General features: G+C 27.8%; 2 protein-coding genes across 8 annotated transcripts; both read left to right on the top strand.

Annotated features, from left to right (window-relative positions):
• Positions 1-3,367: 3,367 nt before the first annotated feature.
• Positions 3,368-6,825, top strand: LOC149881046 (uncharacterized). 3 transcript variants are annotated; one of them, XM_090069791.1, is made up of 3 exons: positions 3,368-3,775; positions 4,528-5,481; positions 5,617-6,825. In XM_090069791.1, exon 3 carries the CDS (start codon positions 5,649-5,651, stop codon positions 5,922-5,924), a length of 276 nt encoding a protein of 91 aa, XP_089925917.1. In that variant the 5' UTR covers positions 3,368-3,775; positions 4,528-5,481; positions 5,617-5,648; the 3' UTR covers positions 5,925-6,825. The 3 variants fall into 3 exon arrangements, with proteins under 3 accessions (XP_089925917.1, XP_089925915.1, XP_089925916.1); XM_090069789.1 differs by having other exon boundaries at positions 3,372-3,775; positions 4,528-6,825; XM_090069790.1 differs by lacking the exon at positions 3,368-3,775 and adding an exon at positions 3,840-4,421 and having other exon boundaries at positions 4,528-6,825.
• A 1,775-nt stretch (positions 6,826-8,600) lies between these two features.
• LOC149881045 (uncharacterized) lies at positions 8,601-17,393 on the top strand. 5 transcript variants are annotated; one of them, XM_090069249.1, is made up of 3 exons: positions 8,601-8,727; positions 9,749-10,077; positions 16,740-17,393. In XM_090069249.1, exons 2-3 carry the CDS (start codon positions 9,772-9,774, stop codon positions 17,196-17,198), a joined length of 765 nt encoding a protein of 254 aa, XP_089925375.1. In that variant the 5' UTR covers positions 8,601-8,727; positions 9,749-9,771; the 3' UTR covers positions 17,199-17,393. The 5 variants fall into 5 exon arrangements, with proteins under 5 accessions (XP_089925375.1, XP_089925376.1, XP_089925377.1 ...); XM_090069250.1 differs by having other exon boundaries at positions 8,606-8,722; XM_090069251.1 differs by having other exon boundaries at positions 8,616-8,634.
• The last annotated feature ends 1,719 nt before the right edge of the window (positions 17,394-19,112 follow it).

The raw sequence follows: 19,112 nt of genomic DNA, 5'->3' as shown, positions 1-19,112 counted from the left end.
CCATGTATTTTAATACTGTCGGCAAATTTGGATATTTTATGGTTACGAGCCACCAAAGTATCTAAAGGAGGCTTTTAAAACATTTTAGTTGTTACGAAGTAACTCTTTTTTAACATGAAAACTAGGACTGAAACAGTATGCGACAAATTTATTCATACCCCTAGCATATTACTAAACTTTGTTTTTCACGTGTTTGCTCTAACATGTGTGTGTGTGTGTGTGTGTGTGTGTGTGTGTGTGTGTGTGTGTGTGTGTGTGTGTGTGTGTGTGTGTGTGTGTGTGTGTGTGTGTGTAAACATGATAGTAAAGAATAATTTTAAGTATTAACAAATAAGTATTCATACCTATTGATTTATTTAGTACTGTAAGTTTATTTTTTGATTGTTTTTGCTGGTAAGTTATCTAATTTTTTTTTGTCTGCACATCAGAAATAAAATGAAAAGTATCATAATGCATAAGACCTACGAATTTAGTGATGCACGAGAAGTAAAGCGAGAGCCTTTTATTTCTGTTAGAGCTGTTAAAGAGAAACTAAGTGTGAACATTTCTGAACGAACAATGCAACGTGGACTTCCCTCTGCAGAGTTTTATGGGTCCTGTGTCACAAAAAAAACTTTCATTTTAAGAAAAAATAAAATAAAATCCCTTGCCTTTGCAAAAAATTACTTTTTCAAAACCACAAGATTTTTGGAAATCTGTTTTATGGTCTGATGAAAATAAATTAGAATTAAAGAACTCCAAAAAAAGACCAAATGTATAGAAAAGAAAAGAAAAACCTTTGGACAAAAATCTATAAAAGCAACCATTAAACACGGAAGTGGTAATGTACTTGTTTGGGGCTGTTTCAGATGTAATGGTTACTTAGTTCAAATTGAAGAAAAATTAACAGGAGCTGGGTATGTAAATACTTTATAAAACAACTTGATGCCCTCCGTCAATATATTAGGATTACCAGATCAATTTGTATTCCAACAAGACATTGATCCAAAACATACCAGTGAGATTGCCAAAGTACATTTCGAAGAAAATTAAATAGAATTGATGGATTAGCCTTCTCAAAGCCCAGATATCAATCCTAATGAAAATTTGCGGCATTATTTAGATAACGAAGGGTTAAGCTCAGTATTAACAAACAGAATTTATTTTTTGCTTGGGAGGCAGCTTGGCATAATATTCCTCGAAACTATTTACAAAACCTAACTAATAATATTTTTTGTCGCTTCCAAGCAGTAATTAATGCCCAAGGCTTCATACTAAATATCAATTAACAATAAAACAAAAAACTCGTAATTAATAAAGTTTTGAAAAGTACGAATACTTTTGACACTTCAGAATATCTCGATTTTCAAAAAGTTTTTTTTTAGAAACAAGATTTAATTTTGAAAATACAGTGTACATAATTAACGTTGCTATGATGATTTTTTTTTAAAGTTATCTATTAAGATTATTTAAAACAATTTGGTTTTTGTTTTATTGCTACAAGATATTTTATAATAGGATATGAACAATTTTATCGTATACTGTATATGGGGTGCATATAACACCCTCGGAGCACAAAATTTTCACCATGGAACGATGAACTACTCACTTTTACAAAAATTAACTACTATGCTAGTTAAAGCAACTTGGTTTCAAAATAATACAAAGTTCAAGACAATTTTTGGATCTCAGCACTTGCATGCGGATGCAAAGGTTCAATGAACATATATTTTTTCACTTTTGAAACCGAATTACTCAGTAAATTAGATATTCATAAAGTTATTTTACTTGTTTGTCTTGCCCCTAAGTAATTTGGGATCGTATCATTATTTATTGACTTTTATCTGTTTCCATATAAAAGCAGGACCAATACAATATCGCCCTGCTGGTATAAGGAATAAACATTTTATGACAAAAGTTAGTTGACCGAAAATGAAAAATAGAACCTAACAGTAAGTGAAAAACATTAGGGATAGGGAAGATGATCTTTAACTCCTGTAATTGGATTTACAAAAAGAGAAGAAACTTTTTCGCTATTAATAGCGAAATAAAAAATTTACAAAACGGACAGAATTCTGTCCGTTTTGTGAATTTTTTTAATCTTAAAAATTCTTTGCGATCGCAAAAACCAGGTAAATTTTTTCGAGTAGGTACAAACGGCGGGGCGGATCATTTAAACGGTACAAACGGCGGGGCGGATCATTTAAACGTTACTAAAGCAAGTTATATTTCATTAAACGAACAAAAAAAAAAAAACGATTCAGATATAGTTTAAATTCACTAAAGATATAACATTTAGAAGGAATTTGCATATTACAATTTTAATAAATGACAAAAAAAAAGTATATAAGTTTATATTATTTTATAAATTTTATGAACTCTAAAAACAAAGTGATCCGCCAATTTACATTAATAATCCACCAAATTTTTATGAAATGATCCGCCTAATATTTTGATTGTTTGAATCGAACTCCTTTAATTTTAATGATTGTTCTACCAAAAAAGAATAAAGACTCATCAACCTGCCATATAAATAAATGAAAAGGTATCGCAACTGCAAAACAAGCAAAAACTACAAAAGCTCAAAAAAAAAAGAAAGAATCTAGGAAGTTGGAGTTTTTGTTAGAAGAAGAGATTTAAAGAGGATTTTAAGAGAAAAGAATTTTTAAGAGATTTAAAGAGGATTTTTAAGAAGAGAAAAAATTTTGTGATAAGAAGAGTATTTTGATGAACAAGCAGTTTAATAAGCAGTTGAATAAAAGAATTTCAAGTAACATTTTGTTTTTAAGCAATAAACATTCACTCTGGCCGATGACAACAGTAGGCGGATCACCTGATATAAATCGGCGAATCACGTTTTTTTTTTGTAGAACAATCATTAAACATTACCGAGTTCCATTTAAACAATCAAAATATTATGCGAATCACTTAATATAAATTGGCGGATCACTTTGTTTTTAGAGTTCATAAAATTTATAAAATATTATAAACTTATATACTTTTTTTTGTCGTTTAATAAAGTTGTAATATGCAAATTCCTTCTAAATGTTATATCTTTAGTGAATTTAAACTATATCTGAACCGTTTTTTTTTTTGTTCGTTTAATCTTAATATAATTAGTACTGGAACGTTTAACGTTTAACGTTTAATGTTTAACGTCGTTTCGTCATTAGTTACTAGGCTTTGAAAAAGCACGTTCTCTAAATGCACGCGGCCATTGGAGAAAGATCCCTTAAACGAGTTAAAACTTTTTTCCTTTTGGAATTTAATTATTAGTTTAGATATATTACATAAAGAATCATATTAAGATAAATGATAATCGTTAAGATCATATTATAATTGAAGTACGTATATAAAATAGTTATATATACATTTTTATTAGATAAAGTAGAAAGGATTTAAATTTTTATCAGAAAAAGTAAAAAGGATTTTAATCTTTTAAATCGTTTGTATTTTGTTTGTTTTAGCTTTTCTTTTAGCAGTTTTATTTTTGATATTTTATTTTTTAGAAGGAAAATAAGGGTATGGATGTTATTTAAAGTTATACTAATGCTATTTCCATAAAATGGTTATTACTACTTTGAAATTATTACTACTTTGAAATTATTACTACTTTGAAATTATTACTACTTTGAAATTTCTGTGATGCTATTAACTATTATTGTTCTTTTTTAGAAAATTTAGAAAATAAATTAAAATTTTGTGCCAACATTGACATGGCATTTCACATGTTATAGTATGTAAAGGTTAAATTTTGTTGTGAGGATTACAGTTCTTATGAAAAAAAAAAAAGAAGGTAAAGAGTATTGTTTGTAAATATATATTTTGTATCTTTTTGAATTTTCTGGCATCATTTTTAAAATTTTTATTTGCACACTTATAGCTGTTTTATCAATGTGTTTTTATAATAATGTAAAGTGTTTTTTTATTGTTTGTGTATGTGTTGATATGTGTTATATAATTGTTTTAAAAATGTGTTTAAATATGTATATGAGGTATATTTATTTAACCTTATATACATATTTAAACGCATTGTGTTTATAGTTGGTACATATGTTTATATTATGTTGTTTCCATGTTTTCAAAGTGCTGTTAATGTGTAGAGCAAGATTTGTCAACTTTGACAGCCAAGTGATGTACTTTTAACAGAGGGTTACACGATAGTTTTTAGTGTCAAACTGTTACTGCTTTAGGTCTTGCTTTTTTCAAGCCTTTGTTTTTAAAGATTATTCTAAAAATACATAATGTATTTTAATAACATTTTGCGTAATGTTGTTACTTATGTTTTGTTACATATGAATGTTATCTTACTTAAGTTATATTATATACATATATTAACTTATGGTGTGTGTTGTTGCTCTGATGTTTTTTTGTTATCTTTTGAGTTAATAGACATTTGGCTTAACTTCATGTTTGTGTCTGTTATTAAAATTGTTAAATAGGTAATTTTGTTAAAATCACTGCTTTTAATCATTTACTAAAAGCCTATACAAATTATTTTGCTATATATACTGTTTGTTTTATATCAATTTGATTTTTTGTCTTTAGCGCTGTTTACTACATGATTTTGCTATAAATATTTTGGAATCATGATGTTCCAGCATAAATTGCTATAATCGCTATCAGTCTCCCTTCACATAATGAAGTTGCAGTTGTGTTTTTTGGTGTACTACCTGTTTCTAGGGAAGATGTTATTTACCCAATAGGTCATCCTCTTAAAGCTCTATCAAGTATGTCTGCCAACTTAGATCCTATGGTTTATTCTCTATTTTTTCCAAAGGGTGATGCTGGTTGGCATAATCAATTGGTTCACAACCCTGAACGTGCTACATTGGTTAGAAATCATGTTACATTTTCTCTGTATTACAATATAAACTTTCAGTTAGACAATTTTTTTCTTCACTCTTTTATGGCAAAAAACTGTTTCAGCAATATGCTATTGATGCGTATGTTAAAATCAAAGGCCAGCGCCTTGCTTTCATCAGAAATAACCAAAACAAACTGAGAAGCAACCAGTATAATGTCTTACATGAGCATGTAAAGAATTAAATGCAATTAATAGGTTGTTAAAAGATATTTGCAACAACAACTTTCCGTTCAGAGGAAATATCATTCTTTTTGGTGGTGACTTAACGCAAATTCTGCCTGTTGTGAAAAGAGGACAACCAGCTGAGATAGTAGAATCGTGTATAAAATGTTCTTTGCATTGGCAATTGGTACAGAAGTTTGCATGAACTGAAAATATGAGAGTACAAGATGGGGAAGGTGAATTTTCCGATTAGCTACTAAAACTTGGGAATGGAACAATACCTGTCAAAGAGGAGGATCCTTATAAAAGATGCATTAAAATACCAAATCAGTGCATTATTAGAGAAAATAAATCGATTGTTGAAAAGATTTTCGGAGATGCTGATCAAAATGATTATTCTAAATGCGTGATTTTAACACCAACTAATGTTGATTCATTATCAATCAATGAAGAAGTGCTTGAATGTCTGCCAGGTGAGGTCAAAATTTATTTAAGTGCTGATCAAATTAATACTGATGACCTTAATGAAAGAAATGATCCTTCAGGTATGCCACCTCATTGTTTAAAATTGAAAATTGGTTGTGTAATAATGCTACTTAGAAATTTAGATCTCAAAGCTGGGTTATGCAATGGTACTCGAATGAAAGTTTGTGCTCTTCAAAATAATTATATTGATGCAGAGGATTTGACAGGTGTTTCTGGTGGTAAACAGGATTTTGTTCCTCAAATTCAGTTGGCTCCATCAGGTTCTAATATACCTTTTGTTCTGAAATGTCGTGAGTTTCCTGTCAGATTGGCTTATTCAATCACAATTGATAAAAGTCAAACATTTAATAGAGTTGGGGTATATCTCAAAAAAACCAAGTTTCTCTCATGGTCAACAATATGTTGCATGTTCAAGAATGAGAGCATTTAGTAGTTTGTTTTTCAAAATTAATAAACATCTCATTCAAGGTGTGGTAGGTGAAAAGTGTTACACAAATAATGTTATATTTTCTAATGTTCTTAATTTATAGTCTTAAGATTTTTATTTTGAAAATTTACTGTTTGTAAGTTGTGAGCACATTTTGTTTGTATAAATTTATTTATTATTTTAATATATATATTTTTTTCACAGTTTTTGATAAATATATCTGTCATTTATTATTGTTATAAAATATGTTTATTTGTGTTATATAAAACCATATTTGTTTATAGTTGTATATATGTTTAAATTATATTGTTTCCATGTTTTCAAAGTGGTGTGACTTGGCATTATGTTGAGCAAGATTGATAACCTTGCCAGCCAAGCGATGTATTTATAGCAGAGGTGTGACTTGGCAGCATTTAGTGCCAGGCAGTGTTACTGCTTTAGAGCTAGGTTGTGTTGTGTGGCCTTTTTAAATATTCTGGAAACACATTGTCTGTTAATGTTTAGCATAATGTGTACGAGAGAGTATGCAACCTTGATCTTTAAATCTAGGGTGTTTTAATGTCCTAAGTTTGAAGTAATTGAATAACAAATATTGAATATAAAAACAAATATACTTTATGTATTTATATGTTTAGTAAAAAAATAAATATAGTTAACTTTAATTTGGTTTTCTAATTTTGCCTTTCATATTTTAATTTGGTTTGTTATTTTCGCTGGATTTTAGGATCAAGAGTGTAAATATTCTATTGTTATGTGTTATTGTTGTGATGTTTTGTGTTCAAATTCATTTTTAACAATAAACACCTTCATGTTGGTGTCTATTGTTAAAAATGAATGATAGGTAGTTTCATTATTGAAACTTATTGCTTTTATTTATTTACTTAAAGCCAAGACAACATGCTAAAAATGCAATTTATATCTTAATTTGATTTTTTTTTATTTTATATATATATATATATATATATATATATATATATATATATATATATATATATATATATATATATATATATATATATATATATATATTAGTATTGTTAATCCTTTTGTACTTCGAAATAGATTTTATAGTTAAATTTTTGATAAATGTTTATATTAACTGCCATGTCAAAATAGGTTACTATAAATAGGTAAATCGATTTTCAGTTTTTATATGGTGTTTGTTTTTTGGTTTTTTTTTGGTTTTTTTTGGTTGTTTTTTTTTTGTTATGGTATTATAATGCCTTTTTTTTTTTTTCTTTAAGATTTACGATTGACGCATTTATACGATCTATAAAAAAAACCTGATTACCTTTTATTGTAAATTTTTGTCAGTTAAAATGATATAAATATATGCAATTAGTTCAATTTTTAAAAATCTTCTCTATTTTATTTCTAATTATTTGTTTTACGTAACTTTGGGGATCTTTTTAAACGGGGGGGGGGGGGTTATAGTTGTAGTTTAGCGCATTTGTCAAATATCGAGTTACTTAAATTTTGTAAGGTTTTAAACTAATTAATTATCTTAGTTTGCATTTGCAACACTTTTGAGGAAAGAAAAAATTCTTATATATATTAAAAAGAAAAAAATTGTTATACATGTAAATAATTGTTTTACATTTTATTATTCTGGTAGAAGGTCTTCATCAAAAACTTGATAACTTTTAATAAAGATAAATGTATTCTCCTTACCACCATTAAGGCAAAAACGGGGAAAGGGGGGTCTTTTATTAGTGTCAAATTATTAAAGAGAGTTAAATTTCGAGTAACAAAAGGAATTTTTAATAAATGGTAGCAAATAACCGTTTACTAAAAATTATTGAAACAAAGAGGCCATATATAAAAATGGTCAGATTAATGCCATAAATAGCAATAGTCAAATGGTCAGATATTTTGAATAAATTTATTAAGTTGTGTGCATTTAACAACAATTTCCTGTGTTAAAGAAACATGTATCAAGGGGATGCCAAAGAATTATTAATTCATGTAAAATTTACGTTCGCTTTATATTAATCTTATCAATTAAAGTTCACGTTTTAAAAATATAACACGAATTTAGCTTTACTTTTTCGTCAATTTAAAGCATGAGGAAGTAAAATTATTTTGTGTCAATAACTAAGAACGTATTGTTTTGAACTTAGTAATGTCGAGGAAAATGGTTCTGCCTTACACTGATATGACCTATTTCAGTTGTAAATTACTCAATGTTAAATAATTAGTAAATTACTTTACCTCCGCATATTTTTTAATTTGAAGGCGTTTTTCTAAAAGGGTAATAGTTAAGGTTTTGCAACTTTAAATTGTGGAAAACAGCCACTATAAATTAACAGACCGACCATAACCCGTATTACGGGTTGCTTTTTTGCTAGTGAAATATAACTTGCTTTAGTAACGTTTAAATGATCCGCCCCGCCGTTTGTACCGTTTAAATGATCCGCCCCGCTAATCCGCTCCGCCGTTTGTACCTACTCAATTTTTTCAGTGATTAAACTACTTGTTTTTTCTGAATATCATCTTGTAACTTCAAAATGGAGTTGAAAAGTAGCGTATTTTTATAGTAAAAGTGGAATATTCAAATATGAATTAGAGTACTTTCTAATTGTCATTAATAAAAATAAAATCCATTAAAATCCATAAAAAAAAAAGAGTGATGCAAAACCGCTTTTTTTTTTTTTTTTTTTTAAGCTTTTTAATGAATTTCCTTTTTATAATTGAAAAAGAGCCCATGAGCTATGTAAGTTTAGAGATAAATACTTTAAGTATGTAAATGAAACATTTTAACAGAAGGATATTTTAAAATAACGAATAGCCACATAAATGCTGTAAGGTAGATTTTTAACGTTGTTATATTTAAAAATATAGTTTCATTTTATCTAGGATATTTTGAAGCTTGCCAATATTTAAAAACCGAAAGCCATAACTTGTTTTATTTTGTAAAGAAGGAAAGTATTTTCAACTTCAGATTATCAAAGAACGACTTTTAAAACAAAGAATATTAAGATCTGTTTTGGTTTTTAATAATCTACTTAATTTATGTAATTCAAAGATCACTAGTGTATAAGAATTGAAAATGTTTCTTATACTCCTTAACAATTAAAAAGTTATCCATAATAATTAAAAGTAAATAAACATGCTAAAATGACAAAAAGATCGAAAATACAAGAGTTTGATTCTTTTTTGTTGATAATGGAAAATTCAAAAATGACTATTAAATTGTAATATTATTGTGCAGAGAATTTGGGCTACTTACAAATTATGGGTAATCAACAGAATTTGCATAAAGTTTTAGACAGCAGCATAGAGACTGTTAAGTATTTGAAAATGAAAGTCTCCATCTGCATTTTTTTGAGATGCTTAAACTGAAGTTTTGACAACTTATTAGTCTTACTTATTTTTGTGTCAATGAAGTAATACCTGTTTGGGTTTTCCAGTTTCAGACTGCAAGCATAAACTGGAAATTAAGAGTAAAGATACCATTTTTGATTAGTACCAATTTTGTCTAGATGATAGAGTATATTTTAAAACTCTGAAAGAAAAAAAAAGCATTATTCTAGGATAAATAAAAGGAGCAATATTTAAGGTCTATATAATGGATTAAATGGTCAAGGACTCCTACATGATCCAAAAAATGCAGGAAATTACAGTATAAAAGTGGTTGATAAGTTTTTTAGGTAAAAAATTGAAATTACAAGCATGAATTAGAGTATTTTGATCAATAAGAAAGACTGATGCCAATCTCCTCATTTTAAAAGATATCTTAAAAAAAAAGAGGAGAGTGGGGAAAGATGATTCAAAACTGCAGTCCACTGTTTTTGTTATTGCTATTGTTACTTTTATTTTGTATGTAGATGTTTATGGATGTATAAAAACCATGGCTTTAACCAGATCCCACTTTCTCCAGTTTTATGATGATATTATATTTGGACAACATGATATATTTTGTGATAAATGGAAAGAGATATCAAATCTTATAAAAACCACGAGGGATTTTGAATGGCGTATTATTAGCCCAAATCCAAAGGTATTTTTGGAATCTACCATCCAAAACTGTGCTAGTAATGATCCAAAAGTCATCTTTGAATCTATTGAAAAAATGCAGAAAGCATTTTATAGCTTAATGTTGTATGCCATAAATATTATTCGATATCCAACCAAAAAAGAGTTTCAAGTTATTAAGGTAATAATTGTATGTATCATATTATATTTATATTTATAATGATTACAACTGCACATAACAGCACCTTAAAGCTGTTGGAGTTATTAATTAATTTATTACATTTCTATAAAAGTTAATTTGTTTATTAGTGTATAAAAATTCAAATAAAGTTTTTGAATTGGATGCAAATAAATAAGTTGTTATTTATTAACAGAGTGGCTAGTGATCAGGGATGATTTTTCGTTAGTGGCTGGACAATGTTATGTTTAAAAATCTTTCATGTTTGTTAAGCAGAAGCACAAAGGTCTTCAGGGAAAAATCTGAGATTTTAGAAATCTCAGATTTTTTAGAATTGGTCATTTCTAAAAAATCTGAGATTTTAGAAATTTGAATCATTCTGATTTATATATTAATATTTACTGTCATTTGAAAGCAGTTAATTAACATTAAATTAAGAGCTACATTTTGAAGAAACTTTGGTATTTTATTGAGTTTATTATTAGAAATAAATTTGTAAAGTGTCATCTTAAAATATGAAAGAGCTCACAAATTATAAGGATTTTGAATTTTTACCTTGTTTCTATTAGAGTTAGCTTTATAAGTGATTATTGCTGGAGAAATGATCCTAAAAAAAGCTATGAAGCATTTTGAAAAATTTTAAGATTAAGAATTAAATAACCTTGTCTGTAAGTCTGTAAGAAAAGTATTTAAAAACAAAAAAATCTCTCATTTTATGTAACACAACTTTGGGCAATGATACCTAAAGCACCAGTCTATGAGTTTTTAAAAATAAATCCTGCTATAGTAATATTTACAATAAATCTCTATGGTTATATTTTTGTTTTTGTATGTTTAAAATAGGCTGCAAGAATTTAGGAACATACTCAATCTTACTTTCAAAGTAACTTCACTTTTTAAAAAACTGGCTATTAGGGTAAAATCAGGTGTCTCTTTAAAAAAAAGAGAAACATTTTTTTAAACTTTTATTAAACTAAATTTCCTAATTTAAGATAGGCTACATATGAAATAAAAATCTGAACTAAGTCTCTTTTTCACTCCACTGTCATCATTTTTGTTTGTATAAATTTCAAACACTTTCTGATGTAAATAATTATTGTACAAAGATGTAAATTTTTTATACTGTCTTACAGATCCAATAAGTCTTTGGTTACTTACCAAATTTTTCTCCAGCTCTGGATTGATCATTTGATTTTTTTATTAAAATTAAAGGTTACACCATGTATTACTGGATATGAAACAGTATGAGATATGTTTGATAACACTTTCATTTCTCAGCAAAATCATTCCACTTATAGTATGTTTTCATAAAATATTCTATTTCTTTGGATAAAGACATGCATTTATACACTGAGCTAGTAACTCATGAACTGTTTCATAATCTTAGCCTAAATTTTACATATTTGGTTTTCATAAAAGAATAAAACAGTGGTTTTTATTCTTTGGTAAAAAAATAATATAAAATATTAAGCAAATTAGGAAAATATAGTTTTAATAATTCTAAAAAATTTAATGATTAAAAGTGAAATTATCCTACAACTATTGCATTCATTATCAAAGACACAGAGTTTCATTACTATTTTGGTTTTAAATTTCATCCATGCTTCCAATTTTTCAAATTTCATTTATAATTAAGAAACTGCTAATAAAGACACTGCTTTCATGATGCTTCCAGCTGTAAATGTCTTTTCTCCCGCAATTATCTGATGCCCATTTTAGCAAGTGTTTCTTTGAACGTTTCTTCAAGCTCTCATCTAGCATTCAAAGAATGCCAGTCGCTCTTAAAAGCATATAACCCTGTAATCAGCATAAAAAGAAAGCAGAAAGTCGATACTTCACTTTTACTTCAATCTGTTTCAGTAGTTACTAAATGATTATGTTAGTAAACAAGATTTTTCTAAAAAGTGTTTACTTAATACACTTTATAACAATTTCGCATTTATTTTTTAAAAATTCATTTGAAAAAAATTTCTTAATGCTTCAAATTAAGCATGTTCAAAAGATTTTTTTGAAACAAATGAAAATTGTTTTAACTTCTGTAACTAACATAGTTTGACCAGTACTATTTTTACTTAGCATTTTTAATAACACAAATCAATATTTCCTGTTTTCTGAATTGGATTGATAAATTGAAATACCACAAAGAAAGATGCAATTGCTTACGAATTATAAATGCTTATGAAATATAAATTATAACTTTGCAGCATTCTTAATTCATAAGTAGTTGTACCACCAATGCATCTTTTTTAAATTCAAGTGATTATCAAACCTGCAAATTGTTTTCTAGCAACATTTGGGAAATCTTTTCACACAACGACTATCTTTCAGGAGCAGTTGCGCATGGGTATAAGTGCATTCTTTCAGGAGCAAGATATAAGTGCATGATTAGATCTTTGAAATAATTATTTGAAATCAATCAATTTAATTAAGTTTATTATAGTAATTTCATTTTAACTTTTTTACTTCTTCAATTTTGTTGTAATTTGATACAGTTACTGAGATTTATGAAATGATTTTCCTAGAGAAATTTGGGTACTCAATTCAAAGCAGTTCTTGAGATATTAAAATTTTTAAAATTCTAGGAAATAATATTTAATTTTAGATGAGAATGAAAGTAGAATAGAATTTTTCAAATTGAATCATAATCTAGAAGATTGTTCAATTGGTAAACATTTGGAAAGCAAATGCTGCAACTTCATAAACAATTGAAAAGACAAGTTTAAATAAATCGATAAATAAATGAATTGCTCTTTGGTTAATTTTTTGACTGTTCAATTGAATAATTTTATTGAAGCTTGTAATTTGTTACAAGATTTTCCTATTCTTACATTTAAAAATCACAATTTCATTATATATTTAGCAAATAAAAGCAAAATTGATAGTGAAACTGTTTCACTAGGTGACTGTCATTTCACTGGATGATTCTTCAGAGAGTTACAGCTTTGTCAAAACCAAAATGGCACTGAAAAAGAAGAGTATTTTTCAGATGGTTGTGCAGGCCAATGTAAAAACAAACCAAAAATTTAAAACGTGCATGAATCAGGATGATTTTGCTATGAAAGTACAATTTACTTATTTTGACTTGTGATGGTATAGGAGGTATTTTAAGGTGGTCCACCCCAATTCAAAATGTACTTTTTACATTTTTTTGAGTTGTTTTTTTTAAGTGATTTTTTAAAATTTCAGTCATTGTAGAACATAATTAGAGCACTTTTTTTAGTTGAATTAGTATATTAGTAGGTCTAATTGATCTCTTTAATGGGATAGATATATTTTACTTACCTAACAACGCCCATAGCAACCATTTTTCAAAGAGTATTTAAAATTAGCATCTCAAGAATCAATAAATACATAACAAAAATAAAACTGTTCAGTCTTACATGAGTTTTCAATAATTTTGGGAACATTTTAAAAGCCTATCGCGATGTGCATTTACTGTGAAGTGATATATAAAGTGACAACAGCAGTACAGACAATTAAAGTTATATTTTAAATAGAAGTAAAAATTGTAAGTTCTTCACAAAAATGCCTAGATCTTCTAAATATATTAAAAAAAGAGTATTTCGAGGTAACCAACATGTTAGGAGTCAAAGCACAGATAGTTTTAACCAAAACTGTGTTGAAAACAAAAGAGGAAGTGCAAGTGAAAAAAAGTTGCAACAAAATGTTGACTTTAACAATGTAGAAAATGAGCTTGATGAGGATAATTACAATATTAAAATAAACTTTAGAGTTTTAAAAACAATGTTTAATAATTGTATATGTAAAGAGTGTTGTTCAAATGATGGAAAGCTGTTACTAAAAAACAATTTACAAAACAAAAATGGGTTCTCATACGAGTTACAGTTATCATGTGATACATGTGAATATATCTCAAAATACTATACATCTCTTCAAAGTTATAAAAAAATCTTAACCTCTCCAGGAAAACCTGTTGCAGCGGTAAATTTTAATGCCATTGTAGCTTTTAGAGAACTTGGCAAAGGTTATGAATCTTTGCGTACTTTTGCAGCATTGATGAATATGCCACCTCCTATAACGCCAAAAAACTTTAACTATTTGACTTTAACAAATTATACAAAGCATATGAGACTGTTGCTATTCAAAGTACTACTAGAGCTGCATTCTAGACCAGAATGAATCTTTGTGTTGATCATAATGAACCTATAAATTGTCTGGTATCTGTTGATGGTACCTAACAAAAGCTTGGACATCAATCGCTAAATGGTATTGTAACCATAATTTCAAAAGAGAATGGAAAGTGCTTAGATGCCATTGTTCTTTCCAAAAAAAAGCAGAGGTTGTTTGTACTGGAAAACGAAAACCCTTAATCCTGGATATCTTCATTGGAGTTTAAATCATGTATGTGATGCTAATCATGAAAAATCATCTGGAGCAATGGAGTCATGTGGGGCGGTGATATTATTTTCTCGATCGATAATGAAGAATAATTTAAGGTACACTTTATATATTGGGGATGGTGATACCTCTTCATTTACTGATGTTGTTTCTTCAAACTAACTAACTTATCTAAATGTCAAAAGAAATTGAGCCTTCCATTAGCTATTCACAAAGTTTTAATTCCTATATTTAAAGTTCTATCTCATCAAGATTTACTAAAAAAGTGTCTTCATGGTCAAACACAGAATAATAATCAAAGCTTGAATAGTGTTATTTGGAAAAGATGCCCAAGAGATATATGTTAGTAAAAGGTCTTCAGAACTATCTTTAAATTCATCTATTATTTCGTTTAATGATGGTTTTCAAGGAGTTTTAGAAGTGTTTAAAATTTTAGGTGTTAACACTGGGAGGTTTATGATTGATGCTTCTAAATTACATGATGCATTACGTATATCAAAAGGAAATTATAAATCCACCAATAAATACAAAGTTAGAAGGCAAAAATTAAGAGGAATTAAAAAAGGGTTCTTAGATAAAGAAGCAGAAGAAGAACCTGCATCATGTTATGAATCTGGAGCTTTTTAAATAAAATTTTATTTTTGTTTTGTGATTTTCTCCACATTAGCTTTTTAGCGAATCAAATAAAGTTGAAAAAAAAAATCTTCTGATAGGCTTATTCTTTTTTTTTGAAATTTTCCCAGTTTGTTTAAAATATATTGGAAGAGGACTGGTAGCGGAATATTTATTTTTGCTTTTTTTTAAGTTTGTGTTTTTGTCATCAACCAGTGAGACCTTCACGATAAAACAAGGAACCATTATGGCAATGCCTATAACTTTTGAAATATTCCAGTTAAATAGATAAAACTGCTAGGGTATCTGAGTAAACATGTTAGTTGCTGAAATACCAAAGGGCATTAAAAAGGGTCATTTATCTCCTGAGAAATCTCTTTTTTTTAAAAACACACCAAAACAGGGAAAATGTTGAATAAATGAGGCAAATTGTAAGATTTTTTTTTTAATACTCTTTTTTAGTAAAAAACAACATAAATAGACTAATTTGAAAAATATAAAGTCAATATTAAAGAAATTCATTTGAATTGGGGTGGACCACCTTAAAAAGAGCCACAAAAGAAGAGAGTCTATTAAAAAACCTTCACAAATGTTTGAATTTTGTCTATCACATTTTAAAGATATTATAAGTTGATGATCTTCTCATTAATTTACACCACTATCCAAATTAAAACTGGCATTGAAAATGTGAAATAAGGCCAAAACAAATGGAATGGTATATGAGCTTGATATTCTTATATTGCTGAAATATATGTAATTGAGATTTCACAGAATCAATAATTTGCCTGCATGTGTGACAATGACTGATGGATTGTAAAAATTGATTTAAATGCATGATTTTCTTATCTTAGGATAAGGAAATTATCTTAGGATAAGGAAATTATTTATTTAAATCGATTTTTACAATTTTAATTTTTTAAGTTACTGTGTAAATTTGTAGCTAGTCTTAAACAGTAAATCAGGTCATATTTAAAGTTTGATTATCTTAAAAACTTTGGTGTGCAAATATCTCCAGGAAAATCATTGAGTTCTTTAACTATAAAAAATTACAACAAAATCAAAGAGGTCTAGTTAAACAGCCTTATTGAATTGATATGCCTTTACTTCTTTATCTAAGATTGCCTTGGAATTTATTATTCATTTCATACTCAGCATATGGTTTGATTTTGCATGAATTGTTTTGAATATTTTATTTTCGGTTACCACTTTTTTGACCCTAACATTTTCTTTTTTCAATCTTTGAAAATCTTTTGTATTATCATTAAAATTTAACTATTATCATTATGTTCTATGTTTTAATATATATGTGTTATGTTCTATATTTTACTATATATGTATTATGTTCTACGTTGTACTATATATGTACTCTGTTCTATGTTGTACTATATATAGTATTATGATTGTTATATTTAACAATAAGTTTTTTTGCTCTTTATCGATTTTGTTTTTTAACAACTGATATCATAACTTTGATATACTCCAACTCTGGCTTTCTGAAATTTGAATGAATGTTATGTTCTATTCAACTGATTATGGAATGAAGCTGCCTGTGAACCAGTTGAATCAAAAGAGACTAGGACAGTCATAGTGCTAAATGTCTGATGCCTGACATAAAGAGATATACAGTATATCATTTATAGTGTATTATAGTGTATTATAGTGTATTAATTTAAGATTTTACTTATTTTTTGCAGCGTTACACTGGCTACTACAAATTTAATATCGATTTGGTAATGGGTGGTTTGGAGAATAATGTCTTTCAAAGGATGGGTTACATCTTAAACGAAAAACATGATGAGTTCAGATTTGATTCGGAGAACATGTTCCAAAAAGAATTAGCATGGGAACTTTACCTGTCATATTTGTATTGCTCGCATGTTCATTCCATGTTTGAAAAAGAATTTGAAAAAGGTAGTTCAGGGTATGATGCAAAAGCCTTTTTTTTGTATTTCTACGATACCTCCAACTACACTAAAGAACAACCTGATTTTCTCAGAGATGACTTTAGGGCAAAAAATGAACTGCAACATGAAGCAGTAGCAAGATATGAAGAAATAGCTCAAAAAAACAATACCAGTTCGTATGATGACCAAAGAAAACCTGCAAATCGCTTTGTAGATCCTGATCCAACTGATCTATATTCTAATCATTAGATCAGTTGTATACTTTTTGTTGTATATAATTTTACAGTTTTTTTTTTATTGGTGGTTTCTTTAAGTATGTTATTTGTTTGTAGACTTGCATAATATTTTTTTATTTATTGTTAAATTTCCTTTTCGATTTTTAATTCTAAATTTGATTTTTAAAGCTTTAAAAAAATGTTTATAGTTTAATAATAAAATAAACGTTAATTTTAGTTTCCTGTTTTGCATCAAACTTAAGAAGTTTACTTTATTGTCATCTAACGAATGTACTACTTTTGAATGTACTGCTTTTAGCATTTCAATTCTTTAACTAAAAAAGTCAAGTAAAGAATGTCATTACGATATTTGGTTATTTAATATACATATGACGTTCGTTTAAGACAACATTTTGACTTTCAATATCAGCCAGTATGATTTGTCGAAACCAAACTTTGACGGCTGTAATACATCAGATTTTTAACCTCATATATATATCAGATTTTAACCTCATATATAACCTCGGCACTTAATATCAATTAGCAAGCAACGTTGGTTATGACCAGCTTTTACGTCATTGTCGAAATTCTGGCTGGTTGGTTGATATTGCAAGTCATGAGAATTTATACTTTTTGTATGGCATGAAATCGAAAATTTATACTTTTTGTACTGGCATGAAATCGCCAAAAAAAAAAAACGCAGGTGCTTAAGAATTTGGTCCAAGGTCTAACTTCAAAATCTACTTCTTGTAATGACATGGAGTACCACTAACGTTAATATTTTTTCATTAATCTGCATTAAACAAGAGTTGATATTAGATCCAAAGTTAAAATAATCTTGCCACTGGAGTTAAGGTTCAAAAAGGGTCATGTTACAAACGTTGATATCCTTCATTAACATTCGAAATAAGTTAAAATTAGGTCATCTAATCAATGTTTGTATTTTGATATCGAAGACGTTAAATATTAGTCAGATTTGTATCGATTGCTGGCTGGAACCAAATCAGAATTTATTGTAGGTGCATCTTTCTTCTCAAAGTTTTTACGACATTTTTGTATACTTTTATGGTATTTTTTTTTTTTGCTCTTTTAAATTTTAGAAAAAGGGCTTTACATTTATAAATAATCTAAAAATATCCCAAAATTTGTCCTGGAAATCTACAATTTTTTGTAGATTTCCAGGAGGTAGCAGCTTGCAACTGCTTTTATAATAAATCATCAAACATTTAACCTCTAGTAATTAGTGGTCTTATAATTTAAACAGCGCACAGTGGAAAATTGTAGAGCATCAGGATATTATAAATGTTTTTTTACTAATGTCACTACTGTCATTATATTTCAATTTTATTTAACAGTTTAATAGTCAATCATTACTATAATGCAGGAATTTCACATAATTTTATGTAAAAATAAAAGATTTGAAGCCTTATTGTTTATTACTTTTGCGGATGTTCATTTCAAACCTGTTCGCTTCATCACTTTAAAAGTGAATTTTCTATAAAACTTTCTAGGAATAAGTATAAAGTATTATACATTTTTGAAAAGCTCATGTTATGGAGATTTTAAGAAAATTATACATTTTTACTTATATGGTTCAGTTTAGGAGTAATTATTTGAACAATAAAATAAATGAAAAAAAAAAAATATTCTTCAAGTTCACTGAGACTTTTGGTAGTTAACCACGCTTCCCCACGTTTTACATTTAATGTAGTATTGTAGCCTAGGTGTTTATTAAAAACATGTATAAGAATGAGTTGCAGAAACGTGCGGTTTCCGAAATTATCGAGAAAAGAGTGATAAAAGTAAAAAAACAGAAAACCGCTTTTTATCGTGGTTTCAAATTTTGTTCATTTATAACAATAGCTTGGTATATGTTTTTTAATTTATTATCAATTTTTTATTGATAACATGGTATTCTTTTATTTTTGCACTCCTTTTGTGGTGAATG

Source organism: Hydra viridissima, unplaced genomic scaffold (genome assembly GCF_058129835.1).
Source record: "Hydra viridissima isolate aposymbiotic clone 2 unplaced genomic scaffold, HvirCarnegie_v1 scaffold_12, whole genome shotgun sequence".
In the NCBI taxonomy this organism is placed as follows: domain Eukaryota; kingdom Metazoa; phylum Cnidaria; class Hydrozoa; order Anthoathecata; family Hydridae; genus Hydra; species Hydra viridissima.
Note: the sequence above shows the minus strand (reverse complement) of the source record. Positions and strands in the feature narration are given on the sequence as shown.

Coding starts and splice junctions, on each gene's coding strand:
- LOC149881046 (XM_090069789.1), top strand. CDS start 5,556: ATGCCACCTCATTGTTTAAAATTGAAAATTGGTTGTGTAATAATGCTA.
- LOC149881045 (XM_090069249.1), top strand. CDS start 9,772: ATGGCTTTAACCAGATCCCACTTTCTCCAGTTTTATGATGATATTATA. Junction 10,078..16,739: donor AAGAGTTTCAAGTTATTAAG/GTAATAATTGTA, acceptor TATTTTTTGCAG/CGTTACACTGGCTACTACAA.